Source organism: Pristis pectinata, chromosome 34, assembly GCF_009764475.1.
Source record: "Pristis pectinata isolate sPriPec2 chromosome 34, sPriPec2.1.pri, whole genome shotgun sequence".
Taxonomy (NCBI): Eukaryota; Metazoa; Chordata; class Chondrichthyes; order Rhinopristiformes; family Pristidae; genus Pristis; species Pristis pectinata.
This window is the reverse complement of record NC_067438.1, coordinates 1,431,470-1,447,757: the sequence shown is the minus strand read 5'-3', so window position 1 is coordinate 1,447,757 and position 16,288 is coordinate 1,431,470. Positions and strand designations below refer to the sequence as shown.

The window sequence follows — 16,288 nt, the reverse complement described above, 5'->3', positions numbered from 1 at the left end:
GTATTCCTACATTAGGATGGGAATGTTTACTGGGATGTTTCCCCTTGATGTCAGATCCCAAACCTGTGGGTCAATGGATAACACACTCACCATTCGCCAGAGGTTCATGGGTTTAAGCTCTAGAGAACCAAACACAGAAATCCAGGCCGCTGCTGTACTGTTGGAGGCCCTGCCTTTCAGATGAGATATTAAACTGAGGCCTTGTCTGCCCTTTCAGGTGAGCATAAAAGATTTCAAAAGGTTTTAGAGCAGGTGAGTTCTCACTGGAACGGATGATCTGGTCATTTACCAGACTATTGTCTGCAATTTTTCTGTGCACAAACTGCTCACAATACACCAGTAATCACACTACAAAAGGACTTAATTGTATCAAAGCACAAAGTACTTCAGGGTGTCCTAAACTGGGGAAAGGCACTTGAGAAATGCAAGTATTTTTGTTATGATCATATTAATGTCGTGTCACATCAAGTGTTCAGGGAAGTGTTGAACTTCTCCAAACACTCTGAGCCCTGGTATTTTGTGAATTATAATATATTTTGGTATTTATGAATCCTAAGTGCTATTAAATATCCATCCTACTCCATCTAAAAATTTTGAGCCCATTTGTCTTTCTGTTTCACCCACTTGCAGTTTCTGGCAGATGTCCCAACTCCCAAGAGACAATGGAACTGCAGGGGAATTCCATACTTCAGTATGCAAACACCATTCAAATTTACACAATGACAAGCAGTGTAAGCCAGGGAGAACTTCACTTCCTCTCCCACTCTCCTGCAGTGGCAAGTGAGAAACCATATCTTTGCACTGAACACCCAACTTTGCCCTCAATCGCAATTTTGTTTTAAATTGTCTGAGGGCTTGGGGACATCAAAAAGCAAGACTCTGACAGCTGTTGTTATCTCTTGGCACCTTATTGTTCAAAATTCAAGCAATCATTAAGTCCAGCACTCAATGCTGCTGCTCACATCTATCCAAGCCCAGCATAGGCTACTGTGCAATGTTGATTTTAACCAATTATTCTTCTGATTAAATCATTTCAAGGCCTCACTCCCTTTCTTTAACCACCTACCCCCTTAAGACAAATTTTACACTCATCCGGTCTCACACACCCCTTTCTCCACTGGAAGCCCTGTGTTTGTAGTCTGTGTGCTTTACAATTGCCTGCTTAAAGCTCTCTCTCTCTCTCTAGACCCTCAGTAAACATCAGTTATCCAAGGGTGTCCACATCCAATTTTGTCTGATCATGTTTTCAGTAAAGTGCACAGTTTAAGATTACAAGGAGTAGGGTCCACCATTCAACAAGTCTGTAGATGATCCTGTGCATCAAGTCTAGTTTCCTGCCCAATCTCCATATCCTTTGATTCCCTGAATAATACACCAATCCCAGCCTTGAACACACTCAACTGACCACCGACAACCCTCTTGAGATAGAGAATGCCTAAGACCTACAAATCCTTTGTCCACTCTTGTTGGGATTGTGCCCCCTAGTTCAAGACTCTCCAGCCCGAGGAACAGTGATCCAGAATCTAGCCCGTCAATCCCACAGAATCACTTCTGAATTCAAAATAACTATAGACCAACACTCTGTAATCTCAACTCATGTGGAAAAAGGGTAACCTACATATCCCAGAAATCAATCTAGTGAATCTATGCTACACCATGTATAATCTTCTCTAGGTAGAGACCAGAAATGCAGATAATAGTCCAGTATAATGTTAAGGATTGAAAACCAGCCTTAACTGGTCTTGCCACTCTCAAAGTATGTAGGTCTTGTTAATGTAGTTTAGTTTTGACATTGACATATTGCACCATATGACTGGATAGATGCACCTGAAAAATGAAGTGGTTCAGCAGCTTTTGTAGGATAAATATTGCAAACACTCCAAACTGATTAGTAAGTTTGCAGATGACACAAAAACTGGTGCTGTTGTGGATAGTGAGGAAGGTCGGATTTAACTCAGTTGGAAATTTGGGCAGAGAAATGGCAGGTGGAGTTTGGTCTGGACAAGTGTGAAGTGATGCATTTTGGGAGGTGAAATGCACGAGGGAAGTATACAGTAAATGGCAGGATCCTTAGAGCACTGATGTACAGAGGGATCTTGGGGTCCAAGTCCATAGCTCCCTGAAAGTAGCAACACAAATGGATAGGGCGGTAAAGGTGGTGTACACCATGCTTGCCTTCATCAGTCGGGGTATTGAATATAAAAGTTGGGAAGTCATGTTGCAGGTGTATAAAGCATTGGTTAAGCCATATTTGGATTATTGAGTACATTCTGGTCACCACACTACAGGAAGGATGTGGAGAGTTTGGAGAGAGTGCAGAAGAGGTTCACCAGAATGTTGCTTGGATTGGAGTGTATTAGCTACAAGGACAGGTTGGACAAACTTGGATTGTTTTCTCTAGAGTGACAAAGGTGAAGGGGTGACCTGATAGAAGTTTATGAAATTGTTAGAGCCATAGATAGATTAGATCGTCAAGAGTCTTTCTCCCCGAGATAGAAATGTCAAATACTTAAGAATAGAGCAGTAAGGAGAGAAGGAGAAAAGTTTAAAGGGGATGTGTGAGGCAAGTTACTTTTATTAATATATAGAGTGTGCCTGGAATGCTCTGCCAGGGGAAGCAGCAGATGCAGATGTGATAGCAATGTTTACGAGGCACTTAGACCAACTCATGAACAGGTAGGGAATAGAGGGATACAGACCACACGCCAGCCAATGGAATTAGGTTAGACTGACATCATGGTCAATACAGATACTGTGGGCCAAAGGGACTGTTCTGTGCTATACTGTTCTACGTATAACCACAAGAGCAGCCAATGGTAGAATTAACAGCCTATGCTGCTATCCATAGTGGTGGTGATGGTTCTGGGGGAGGTCAGGGGGTGGGGGGGGGGGGGGTGGCGGTAGCAGTGGGGGCATTACAGCAAGGCTACCAGCTGTCGAAAGGGAAATCTCGTGCACTGTGGCCGTGGCAATATTTGCATGCATCAAAGTGGTCTCACTGCTGCACACAGCCGTGGTTAACAAGCAACAGATGAACAATGTGGAAGACAACAGACAGCGCATGTGACAGCACTTTAAATGTAGTGGCACTGCTATATCCCAAGAAATGCAGCAAGCTATTTAAGCACAGAAAGCTCTCAGTAATGTGGTAATGATCCAGATGTAACATTGGCTGAAGGGTAAGTTTTAGTGCCAGGACAGTGGGGAGAACTTCCCTGCTCTTCTCCCAAACAGCATCGTGGGCTTTGTTATCATTAGGTCAGAAGTGGGAATGTTTCCCAATGTTTGCACAACATTAATCTCTACTGGACACTCCTCAGCAAATGAAGCTATGCATACATGCATGCAATAAGACTATATTCCGCATTGGTCTTATAAGTTGCAAGTGACATTCACACCACACCTGTCAGGCAATGCAAACTCCAACAACAGTTTAACCACCTACCCTTGACATTCAATGACATTTCTCTCTCCACAGACGCTGTTTGACATGCTGAGTGTTTCCAGCATTTTCTCTTTTTATTTCAGATTTCCAGCAACCTGCAACTTTTTTTTTGATTTTTCAGCCATATAAACACCACGGACAGAAGAGAAGGTCAGAGGCTGGGTATCCTAAAAGAGGGTTGAATCTCTGACATTCTTTACCCAGAGGGTTCTGATCCACCTGGAGGTATTTAAAGAAAAGCTAGATACATTTTTGAAAGATCGGAGAGGCCTGGGACAGATCAACCGTGACCATATTGAAGGACGCAGCAGTCATTCAATATGGTCTTAAGGATCTGTGTGACCCACTCCTGCTATCATTTCCTCCTCCACCAGTGCAGTGGTAGCAGTACGTACTATCTGAAATGCACTGCCGTTATTTGTCCAGTCTACTTCACATGCAACTTCCAAACCCACAACCAGTATCACTAACATGGACAATGGCAGCAGGCACAGGGGAACACCACTACTCGCAGGTTCCCCTCCAAGCCACACATCATCGAGATTTGGAAATAGTTTTTCGGACTTTCATTGTGGCTGGGTCTAAATCTTGGAACTCCCCTTCACCTACTGCCCTGTGAGGTCACATTCACCAGGGGGACTGCAGTTGTTCACAGTGGGTCACCGCCCACCTTCTCAAAGGCGACTAGAAACGGGCAATAAATGCTGGCCTTGCCAGTGCTGCCCAAGTCCTGAAATGAATGGAAAATTAGGAGGTCATTTGTCCTCATCTACGCAACGTAGGGCATCAAATTTTGTTTGATAATCCTCCTGTGAAAAGTGTTGAGACATTTCGACATAAATGAAGATTATTGTTGGGAGTCTCATTGTCTACTGACTGTGATTGATGACTGGAAATCTTTGGCAGATTCAGGGTTGTTTCTCAAAAAATGACCCTTGCTGATTTTGTGACTGTTCTATGACAATTGAAAAATTTCTTGCATCCCATTTCAAATTCAGATAAGGCTTGTGAATGCCATGGAATACTGTGGCCTCAGTCACTGTAACATTTTATGCCATTACTTCTGAGGGCTATTATCGGATGCTGCTTCCGATTAGCTTGTCCCACGCTCATTCCCACAAGGCCCTGTGTGGTCTTGAACAGGCAAGATTCTGAGTAGAGCACAGGAAAAATATAAGAAAAACCATGAAGTGTCAGTGTAGCAGTTGGAAATGTGCCAGATGTCAAAAGACTAATAAACTTGGTTAAAGAGATGCTCACTATTGTGCATCACCTTCACTAATCTCTGGTTGTATTGAGGTCAATGAGCACTTCTGAGGTATAGTCACTTTTACAGCAAAAAAATACAGGACCAGAAAGCTCCCACAAACCAGGCTTAACCAAGTCTCCAAATAATCTGGTCAATGTGTTATGTAGGGATACATACACATTGAACAGAGTATTTGAAAACCCGTATTGCTCAGGATGCAGGATAACTTGCTCCTTGAAATTTTGCACAAACTTCTGTGTCACTAAGGACCTTGGTTGGACATGTTATGGCAAACATCTCAAGCCCGACTGTGCAAACGCTCCCTCGGACCCTACGGCATAGTCTCATGATGACTGAACTGAGAAGGTGGTTCAAGTTTATGAAGCATTCGTCACTAGTGTTGCATGGGATCCTGATTCTCTTTGTATTGATATGTTTTAATCTTCACTGTGTAGCCAACCAAAAGAAACAATTGTTTTTAAACCTATATATAAAAGCCTTTACAAGGAAGTTCCAGTAAGTGAACAGTCGTTTGTACTGGAAATGATTTACTGTGGCTTTGGCAAACCCCAGATAAACTGGGTTGTTATTTGTTCATGTTGTTTCAGGATTTGGGCATCACTGGAAAGGTCAGCATATATTGGGCATCACTGGAAAGGTCAGCATATATTGCCCATTCCAAATTGTTCTTGAGAAAGTAATGAAATGAGGTACTCCCATTTTGTTGTTGCATAGGGAGTTTCAGGCTTTAGATCCAAAAACAAAGGAGTGACAACACACCTCCAAACTGAGATGGTTTGGAATGAACCTCTTACCTGATGTTTCCACCTGCCTGCTGCCATTATCCTCTTTGGTAGTTAAGGGCTCGCAAGATGAATAACTGCAGTCTATTTTGTAGATGCACTAGTGGGGAATGGGAATGAACATTTAGAAGGTTGAGTGAGGTACCAGTCTGGCAAGTTGCTTTGTACTGGATAGTGTTGACCTCCTTCAGTTGTTGGAACTGCACTTATCCAGGGAAATGGAAAGCATTGCCTCACACTCCTGACTAATGTCTTATGGATGGTGAAAGGCTTTGGGGTGACAGTACACGAGTCACTTGCTGCAGAATGTGTCTCTGACCTGTTCCTGTAACCACAATATTTTTGTGGCTGGTCCAGTTGAGTTTCTGGTCAATAGTGACACTGCTCTTTTTCCCCGCCTTAAGGACTAGATGTGGTAAGTGGTTGGACTCTCCGTTGTTGAAGATGATCATTACCTGCACTCTTCCCCTGTGAATGTTATTTGCCTCTTATCAGCTCATGCTTCGATGGTGTCTAGGTCTTGCTGCATGAACCCCTTCACTTTCTGAACAGTTGAGAATAGAAATGAACATTGTGCAAACATGTTCATTCAGTCTCACCTTATGACAGAAGGAAAGTCACAGATAAAGACTGCATTGTCCAGGACATAGCACAATACAGCACAGAACAGGCCCTTCGGCCTACAATGTTGTGCTGACAAAGCTATTCCCACCTACCTACAGAATGCCCCTATCCCTCTCATTTTCCTCTCATTCATGTGCCCATCCAAGCCCCTCCTAAAAGCCCCCAATGAATTTGCCTCCACCACCCTATCAGGCAATGCATTCCAGGCATCCACCACTCTCTTAGTAAAACAATGTACCCCTCACGTCTGTTCTGAACCTACCCCCTCTCACCTTAAATGCATGCCCTCTGCTATTATCCGGCAACTGCTAGTGGACAGCAGTGTCAGCATTAGGGAAGAAAATAAGACAGACACTGTCCTTTGTGGAAGGCATGACTCCCCTTGATGCTCATTGACTTCAATTTCACCATTACATCTTGATGCATATCATAAGATTGCAATGAGCTACCCCTGCCTGCCTGTTTTCCACTGCGCTGCCATCTCTCGTGTGTGTCCCAGTAGCACAAGATCTGCCCAGGAATTGCGAATGGAGAAGTCTGGCACATACACATCTGTATTCCATGATTGAGTGTATGACAGTGTCGTGCTGTTGCTCCACTACTCTGTGGAGAAGCTCTCCCACTTTAGACACCAGTCCCCAGCCGTTTGAGAGGACGATTCTGAAAAATCGACTGCAAGATTTTAACAATCTGGAAATATTTAGCAGTTTTCTAGTGTGAAACTTGAAGTGCCCACCTGTTTCCTCAGGCAGATATAAAAAAATCCTACAGCTGTTAGTTTGAAGAAAGCCCTGTCTGACTGGAAATCCCCCAACTTGCTGTGGGACCTCAAGAGCACAGGAATTATTACCTACATTACAGCGGTGTAATGTAGGAAAATGCTGTGGAATTATTTGAGTGAGTGTTCTGTCATTTACTGAGGCACTAAAAGGCACTGTGGAAATGCAAGTCTAATGATGCTTTTGGAGAACACACTCTGCAGAGCCTGCTCACTTTAATTCAAACAGGTAGCTGTTTGAGAATCTGAAGGACTTTACAAGGATTCTGTGGTGGTCACTTCTACCAAAGCAATCACATACAGATGCATCTGCCACAGGTAGATGGGCAAGGATGAGGTCAATTAAGTTTATCCCTTGTGTTGGTTCACTCACTATCTGTTGCAGACCCAGGCTGGCATGTACCCTTCATCCAGTCTGGTCAGCAGTGGTGTTCCCAAGCCATTCTCGATGGACATTTAAGTCTCCCTCCACCCAGTACATTCTGTGCTCTTGATACTTTCCGTGTTACTTCCAAGTGTGTGTTACAAGGACGAACACCAATTCGTCAGCCCATCATCTGCTAGTTAATGTGGCAAACCCCATGACAGCCGTAACTTTGCTAATAACACATCACGCCTCCAGCTATCTGTTCTCTCTACTGAACTGAAAGCTCATATGCAGCAAAACTGTTAAATTCCACACCGGACTAACCTGTGGAAGAACACAGAATAAATCAAGTTCCTACTGGGAAATCAAATCAGAATATTTAATGATATGGAAAACTACAGAAATGCAGGCACATCTCCAAATGCCAATGCCATTCATGGCCTCACCACCTGCACTCCCACTCCACAGCCCCTCTCAAGCCCACACAAACACAGAAAACTTAGCTCTATACCGGATAGGTTTGCACACTCCAGCTTGTTCAGAAGATGCAGCTGTTGTTGTTGATTTAATAGCTACAGGAAACTTGCTGTGTGCATGTGTGTTGTGCAAGTGCTTATCTGGGTCTCTTGTTACATTGCACAGGTGGGCAGTAATTCTTAGTCAATAAGAACGTGGATTAAGGCAACACCAATCCAATGGTAGCCGAGATGGACAGAACAAAGGGGAAGCAGTGGAGGAAAGTACAACACAGAATGTTGGCCAGTGCTGTTGGAGATGGCAGAGTATACTGAAGGCTCTGTTAGATTTGACAGGCAACAGACTAACTTGTGAAAGATCATCAACCTAAAACATTACCCATCTTTTCTGCTACAGATTCTTACAGACTTGCTAAAAACTTCCAGCATTTTCTGTTTCAGATGTGCAGCACCTTCAGTGCTTTGCTTTTCCATTACTGTTTATTTGGGCCTGACAAGCATTTTAAAAATGTTTAGCAAAGCTCCCTTGCTTTTCAGCTTCAACCTGGAAGTGCCAATCTCCCAGAAGGGTTGAGCGTTACGGATTGGTAAGTAGTGGTTGTCCAGTTACTGAACTAGTGGCCAGAATCCAGAGACAGGAGTTCCATCCAAGTAATTAACTACAGGTTTTATTCAAAAGGATTCTGTTTCAGTAGGTGTGGCCATGAAACTACAGAATTGTTTTAAAAGCCCACTTGGTTCATTAAAGTCCTTCAATAAAGGAACTCTTCTTGTCCTTGTCTGGTTTGTGTGCAGCTCCGGGCCCTCTAACATGATGGACTTCACTGCTTCCACATTTCAGGGAGGATCAGGGATAAGCAATAAACACAGCATTGCCAGTAATGATCACATCCCATGAACAAAGATAAAACAGAACACAGGAGGTGGCACTGGTCTCATGAAGTCCATACACAATCCTGTTAAACCCATTCCCCATTATGCCACAAACTTCTTTCCCGCAAAAGAACATCCATTTCTGCTGTAAAGCCATGACCGTGCCCAAAAACCCTACTGGTGATCAAAAGATTTTCCTCGTATCCTCCTTGTACTTGCCCTTCAACTCAAGTCTGTGCCTCCTGATCCATGAACCATCTACTGATGGGAACAACAGGTCTTTACCAACATCCTCTGTTCAGTGTGGTCTTGGTGAACCAAATGGCAAGTTTTTGTGCTGCATGATTCTCAAACCTGTATTAGCAGTGGGATGTTTTATAGCATCTGCAGATTATCCACACAGGAGCTAGTCTTCAATCTAATACACAAGAACCACAGCTTCATCACAAAAGAACCACATAATAAGATTCCCTCTGGTAAACACCAGTGAAAAACAAATCTGGGCAACTTCACTGAATTCCAGTAATCTAATATTGCCAGACACAAATGAACAGAGGTCAGTTATATGGGGACAGTAGCTGAAAGTCAAGAGACCTACACCTGTAAATTTTCCATCATATCCATTGAAATTGCAAAACAGTGTCATTTGTGAGAGCATTACTGCCTTCTTCTTGGCAGAGTGCCCTGTCCGAATTTCCAGAAGTTGACAATGCTCTTAAAATCCATACAGCTAGCCAGCACAACTGTATATATTCTGAGCTGCTTGTTAAACAGGGACACCTTATCACCAGATACTTTGACAAGTATTGCAATGTATTTCGTTTAAAACAAAAAAACCTTGTAAAACAAAGTGCTATTTTTAAAACGTGCCAAGCTAAGGATTCAATAGAACGCCACTCACCATTTGTTCTAAATATTGACGAGTTGTATTTGCATCAGTATTGGTGCAGGTGTTAGCTCTGTCCATAGCCAGAGTGCTCATTAAGAAAGTTTGGCAATGAACCAAAGAAATTCCAGTCTCACTGAACTTCTCTAATAGAAATTAAACATCTTGTGTCCAAGGGAAAAAAAATTACCCAAACAGATTTAGTCATAGTTTGGCTCACTCTGTTGGAGTCACTTTTGAAAACAGACTTTAAAAAAAGTTCAGCAATGTCAAGGAGGTTGCAAAATCAACCCAAGTCTCCTTTTGCAGCCAAGTATTCTTTCTGAAATCTGGATAGATTTCTGTAGCACACATTAGACACACGTGAAGTCACTTTTTTTTTTAAAAAGAGGGACTTTGTACATCTCCCTAGTGCACTTGATATGGGAGGGGTGTTCCATTCAGATCAAACCCAGCAAACTTCCTCATCCCTCCATTTTCATACTGCTCAGCATCTATTAATCCCTGCTTTGAATATTCCCAACGTGCACATCTCTTTGGGGCAAAGAATCACAATCCATCAAGTAGAGGACCTTCTCCTTAACCAAGACAAAAATGGCCAATTTGATGTCCAAATTCGGTGCTCTCTGGATCTAGACTCGACAGTCTCTGGAAACAGTCCCTCTGCATCTACTGTGTCAAACCCAGGTTCACAGCATGCGAACGTCAGCAACCTTACTTAATCTCACCACTCAGCACATCTTTCTATTATTGACGTGTCCTATCCAGGTTGAGGGATAAATCACAACCAACAGATTATCAGGTCACTTTCATCACCGCGATTTGTGGAAGCTTGCTACGTGCTGTGCTCTTCACAGGGACTTCACAAGTATTTCATGGACAGTGGTTTTGGGAAATCTTGGGAACATAAAAAAGGCACTACATAAACGAACCCACTCACTAACATGATAGTGACTGGCACATGAAGCTTCCCTTCAATCAACCCAACAGAGAGCCGAGGAAAAACACCTGACTGGCTTGTGGTGATTTGCTCACTTCTGCCACAAGTTGGCTCTGTGTTTCTCCCACTGCCAGTGTGACCTCACTATGTCAGCTCAAAGCCTTTCAGGTGCCACAGTGTCCTGAGGCACGGGTCTTTCCTTTGACAGTGACACTACTGCAGTTTGACAATGGAGACTGTCAGCAACAGTTACGTAGCTGGAGATGGCAACACTGTTGAATCATTTCCTGCTGCTGCCTATTCATTAGTTCCCTGGACCCAGCTATCAGCATTTGCTTTCCATTATAATTCTAACTTACACATACCTAACAGTGGATGACTACTCCATCACTAAACAGATCCCATACACACACAATCCATGACTAGGGTTGCTCACCATTCTATCACTGGGATTCTCAGCACCAAAGGCAAGCTTCCTTCTGACTTGGCACATTTTAACTACAGTGATAAAGTTGTTTTACAGTGAATTTCAGGACACCCAATCTGGGAGCCAATACTTGCATCACTAAGTTCAGCTCCGAAGCTTTCACAGACATCTTCAGCCTGGGGTATGGAGCAAACGATACATCCCCGCTTCCTCTGCAAGTCCAAACCATACAACCTACAATTCAATTCATTCCACGTGATGACAATCAGAGGAGCACTGAATACAGCAAAGACTATGGGACCAGTTAACATCCCAGCTTCAATACTGAAGACATGCACTCGAGTTAGCCATGCTGTTCCAATACAGTTGCAACACTGGCAGCATTCCTTTCTGGAAGTAGGTCAGATCCAATTAATTACTTCCCAGTCCACTCTCAATCAACTAAGGATCAATGACGTGTTATCAGGTGGCACTTACCATTAACCTGCCCCTTGATGCTCCCAGTTTCACACAGGCCATTTTGCTCCAGAGTGCAGTACGGTCTTGGATCAAACCTGGTCAGAAGACTCAAATTCAAGACATGGTGCGAGGAGATGTGTCCCTAACACTGTTGCAGCAACTGACCTTATAAAACCAGTCGATGAGTGGAAGGAAGAACCTCTGAAGTGGCTGAAGTCACACCCCACAAAGCTGTGATTATTAGAGGTTTATCATCCCAGCCCAGAAGATCACCACTGGGAGTTCCACAGAGCAGTGTCCAACCATCTTCAGAAACTTGTCCTCCATCAGGTCAGAAGCGGTGATGTTCGTTGATGATTGCACAAGGTTCAATTCCATTTGAAATGCTTTGACACGTGAAGTCACAACCTTCAAGGTTTGAGCTGATATGCAGTAGACATCACTGAACCCACACAAGATAGAGAGCTTAGTGACATGGTGTCATGACAACAACCTTTCCCTCAATGTCAGCAAAACAAAAGAGCTGGTCATTGACTTCAGGAAAGGTGGCAGTGTACACGCACCTGTCTACTTCAATGGTGCTGAGGTCAAGAGGGTTGAGAGCTTCAGGTTCCTAGGAGTGAACATCACCAATAGCCTCTCTTGGTCCAACCACGTAGATGCCACAGCCAAGAAAGCTCAGCAGCGCCTCTACTTCCTCAGGAGGCTAAAGAAATTTGGTATGTCCCCTTTGACACTCACTAACTTTTATTGATGCACCATAGAAAGCATCCTATCTGGATGCATCACGGTTTGGTATGGCAACTGCTCTGCCCAGGACCGCAAGAAACTGCAGAGTTGTGGACACAGCCCGGTGCATCACAGAAACCAGCCTCCCTTCCATGAACTGTCTATACCTCTCGCTGCCTTGGTGAGGCAGCCAGTATAATCAAAGACCCCACCCACCCGGGTCAATCTCTCTTCTCTCCTGTCAAGCAGAAGATACAGAAGCCTGAGGGCACATACCACCAGGCTCAAGGACAGCTCTATCCCACGGTGATAAGACTATTGAATGGTTCCCTTATACAATGAGATGGACACTTGACCTCACAATCTACCTTGTTTGACCTTGCTTCTTATTATCTACCTGCACTGCACTTCCCTGTAGCTGTGACACTTTACTCTGTATTCTCTTATTATTTTTACCCTGTACTACCTCAATGCACTGTGTAATGAATTGATCTGTATGAATGGTAATCAAGACAGGTTTTTCACCGTACCTTGGTACAAATGACAATAATAAACCAATACCAAGTGTTGGCAAGGGAGAAAATAGCCACCTATCATAGTCAGCGCCATCATCACATCACATCGTCACCAGTACTGTACTACAAGAGCAGGTGAGAAGATGAATGGGCAGGGATTAAGGAAGGGAAAGGTGAAGAAGCAAGGATTCACCTCCAAAAACTCAAAAGCTTTTCCAACATCTATATGATGGATTAACCTCAACCTGCCTGGATAAGTGCAGCTCAATCAACTCCAAGCAGCACAACATCCAAAGCAACCTATGACCAAATTCCAACAACCCTCAGGACTTTGGATTAACCTCAACCTGCCTGGATAAGTGCAGCTCAATCAACTCCAAGCAGCACAACATCCAAAGCAACCTATGACCAAATTCCAACAACCCTCAGGACTTTGGTGTTGTCGGACTGGCAGATTTTCTGGACTACTGGATTTTACTTCTATTGATACCACAACACTTATTTAATTCACCTTTTTAACAGTAGAATAATAATTTTCCAGTGAACCAAATGTGTTTGGAGGAAACACGACAAATGAGTTGAAGTGTGGGGAACAGGACTTGGTGAGCCACTGGGATTTCTGAACAATTACAGAGGGGATTGCCAGAGTTTTACTGCACTTATTTTTCATGCTGCACACCATTATAAACCTCAAGAATGATGGCAAGTAATGTAGCACCAACAATGATGCACCAACTCAAAAGTTTTTTGGAACCAGCATTACCCAAAACCCCTATCGCCTGGAAGAACGAGGGCAGCAGGTGGGTACAAATGCAGCATTTTCTCATTTCACTTCCAAGCTAATAACTATTATGACTTGGGAATATTACTGTTTTGTTTTAAACTACTGGGTGTAAAACATGTTTATCAAACAGCATTGTGGATGCATCTTTAACAGTTCAAGATGACTGCTCAGCTCACCTCCACCTTCAAGGGCCAGTAGCTCTAGACTCTAACACTGCCTGTACCAGTGATGCCCAAGTCCAAATAAGGTTTTACTCTTGCTCTTTTATATACATGAACACATACTCGCAACACTTCAGAAATACGTTCTTGCTGATGCTCCTAGCGACCACCCAGCTCGTCAACAGGTTTCCATAAAGTCTTGCAATAGCTCCACTACAATTATGGAAAAATTGGATTTGCACAGTGTTTAATGCAGTAAAACACCCCAATATCTTACAGGGCAGTGTTCTCTTTAAAATTAAACAGTACTGGTGACCATTCAGCCCATCATCCTTGTACCAACTCGATGGTAGAGTTGTCCAGTCATTTCCAATCCCCTGATCTGATTCTTTTGCCACCTGCCTTAAGTATACATCAATTGAGATTTGATGCACAAGGTAACGTTACTCACATAGCCAAATCTTGTCATAGAGATAGACTTGGAGAGCAAGGGAGAGTGGGTGGGAAGATTGAAGGGATTCCAGAGCTCAGGATCTGGACAGTTGAAGCTACAGCTGCAGTCTTTCAATTTATAAACTACATAATAGGTAACACGCACTGTAAGTGGCAGCTATGCTGTGTATGACACTTTGTGCTTTACCTTCCAATGGATTTAACGTTAGCTCGGTAACATCTACAGTGTATTCTGTATCCACCAGCTTAACAATGGTCAACAGAGCACGAGATTGCCAATGCAATTTAAATAACTCTCAATGTACAATGGCTACAAAGTTCTACGTAGTTTGACACAGATCATAAACTCATTCTCTGCCTCATCACCTTCAGACTCAGTCATCGTATCTTCGAAGGACACTTGGATAATTTTACATATCAACCACCTTATTCACTCCCTCCACCATGGTTGCAGTGTTTACTGTACTGCATTACACTTAGTCGCCTTGGATTCTTCAACAGCACTTTTTGGACTCAAGACCTCAGGCAAGTGGGATGCGTCGCCTACAAGTTTACATTCAGATCACACGTCATTCAGACTTGGTCTCAGAAGCAGTGAAGAATCTGAGGTATTTTCCAAGTCCTAGAACCCTCCACAACAGCACCAAAGGTGCCTTCACCCTAGAGACTACAGTGGTTTAAGGAGCTGGCTCACCATCATCTTCTTAAGAACAAATAGGCATTACTAGAACAGCTTGGTTAGGAGCAACCTAGTTTTAGAACAGAATCACCAGCATTGTAATTTTGCTGCATCCAGAACTCCTAGGTTAATATTACATCACTGAATCAAACTGGGTGAACACTGCCTGCTGTGCTGGTGAGGATCTCTGGAGGAGGGCAAAATGGATCATCCACTTGGCACTGGATGTGCTCCAGTCTGACTTCAATCACTCACGTTCTGGGTTGCCAATCCTAAAATGATGTTCTTGGAGCTTCCTTCCTCCTTTCCCTTCCCCCACCACACTTCCTTCCTTCCTTCCCTCCCTTCCCTTCCCCCCCCCCACACTTCCTTCCTTCCCTCCCTCCCTCCCCTCCCCCCTTCCCCCACCTTCCCCCCTCCTCCCCTCCCCCCCTCCCCCCTTCCCCCCCCCCCTCCCTCCCTCCTTCCCCCCCTCCCCTCCCCCCTTCCCCCCCCCTCCTCCCTCCCTCCCCCCCCTCCCTCCCTCCCCCCCCTCCTCCCTCCCTCCTTCCCCCCCTCCTCCCTCCCTCCCCCCCCTTCCCCCCCCTCCCCCCCCCTTCCCCCCCCTCCTCCCTCCCTCCCCCCCCTTCCCCCCCCTCCTCCCCCCTTCCCCCCCTCCTCCCCCCTTCCCCCCCCTCCTCCCTCCCTCCCCCCCTTCCCCCCCCTCCTCCCTCCCCTCCCCCCCCTCCTCCCTCCCCCTCCCCCCCTCCTCCCTCCCTCCCCCTCCTCCTCTCCTCCCCCACCTCCCTCCCCCCTCCTCCCTCTCCCTTCCCCCCCCCTCCTCCCTCTCCCTTCCCCCTCCTCTCCTCCCTCCCCCCTCCTCCCTCTCCCTTCCCCCTCCTCTCCTCCCTCCCCTCCTCCCTCTCCCTTCCCCCTCTCCCTTCCCCCTCCTCTCCTCCCTCCCCTCCTCTCCTCCCTCTCCCTTCCCCCTCCTCCCTCTCCCTTCCCCCTCCTCCCTCCCTCACTCCCCCTCTCCCCCTCCTCTCCCCCCTCCCCCCTCCTCTCCCCCCCACCCCTCCCCCCTCCCCTCCCCCCCTTACCCCTCCCCTCCCCCACCCTCCCCCCCCTACCCCTCCCCTCCCCCCTTACCCTCCCCCCCCTACCTTCCCCCTCCCCTCCCCCCCTTACCCCTCCCCTCCCCCCCTTACCCCTCCCCTCCCCTCCCCTCCCCCCCCCCCCCTTACCCCAATCTTCGCTGCTCAGCAGGTTGTCCGCAAAGAACCGACTGTCCAGCTCCGTCGCCATGGCGCCTGCCCGGGAATCAGACCCACTCTTCGCTGGACCCCGAGCCAGAACAACTGCAGCCCCGCCGCCTCCAACAACCCGAACCCCCGCCCGAAATCCAAACCGTACACCCGCCGAGGCCCAGGCCTGTCCCCGGAAGCCCGCCCCCTCCCTGAATGACAGACGGGTTGGCCAATCCCTGCCCAAAGCCCGTTCCCGTCGCTCTGAGCACAGCGACTGAATCAGCCAGGGAACGAACTCGCCTACGTCATTCGATTGACAGAAGCTCTCACCAATCAACGTTGCAAGAAGGCCCGGAAAGCCTGAGTGCCAGCGTATCCACCAATCGGCGAGCCCAGAGTCTGGTGAAAGAGAAC

At 45.7% G+C, this 16,288-nt stretch overlaps 1 protein-coding gene across 3 annotated transcripts in view; it reads right to left on the bottom strand.

Annotated features, from left to right (window-relative positions):
• The window catches only part of atf6b (activating transcription factor 6 beta), a 64,579-nt gene extending 48,531 nt beyond the window's left edge, over positions 1–16,048 (bottom strand). For all 3 annotated transcript variants that reach the window (XM_052043666.1, XM_052043668.1, XM_052043667.1), the window contains exon 1: positions 15,872–16,048. In XM_052043666.1, the coding sequence (XP_051899626.1) occupies positions 15,872–15,932 (61 nt within the window). In that variant the 5' untranslated portion in view covers positions 15,933–16,048. The remainder of the gene's footprint in view (positions 1–15,871) is intronic.
• Between the last annotated feature and the right edge of the window lie 240 nt (positions 16,049–16,288).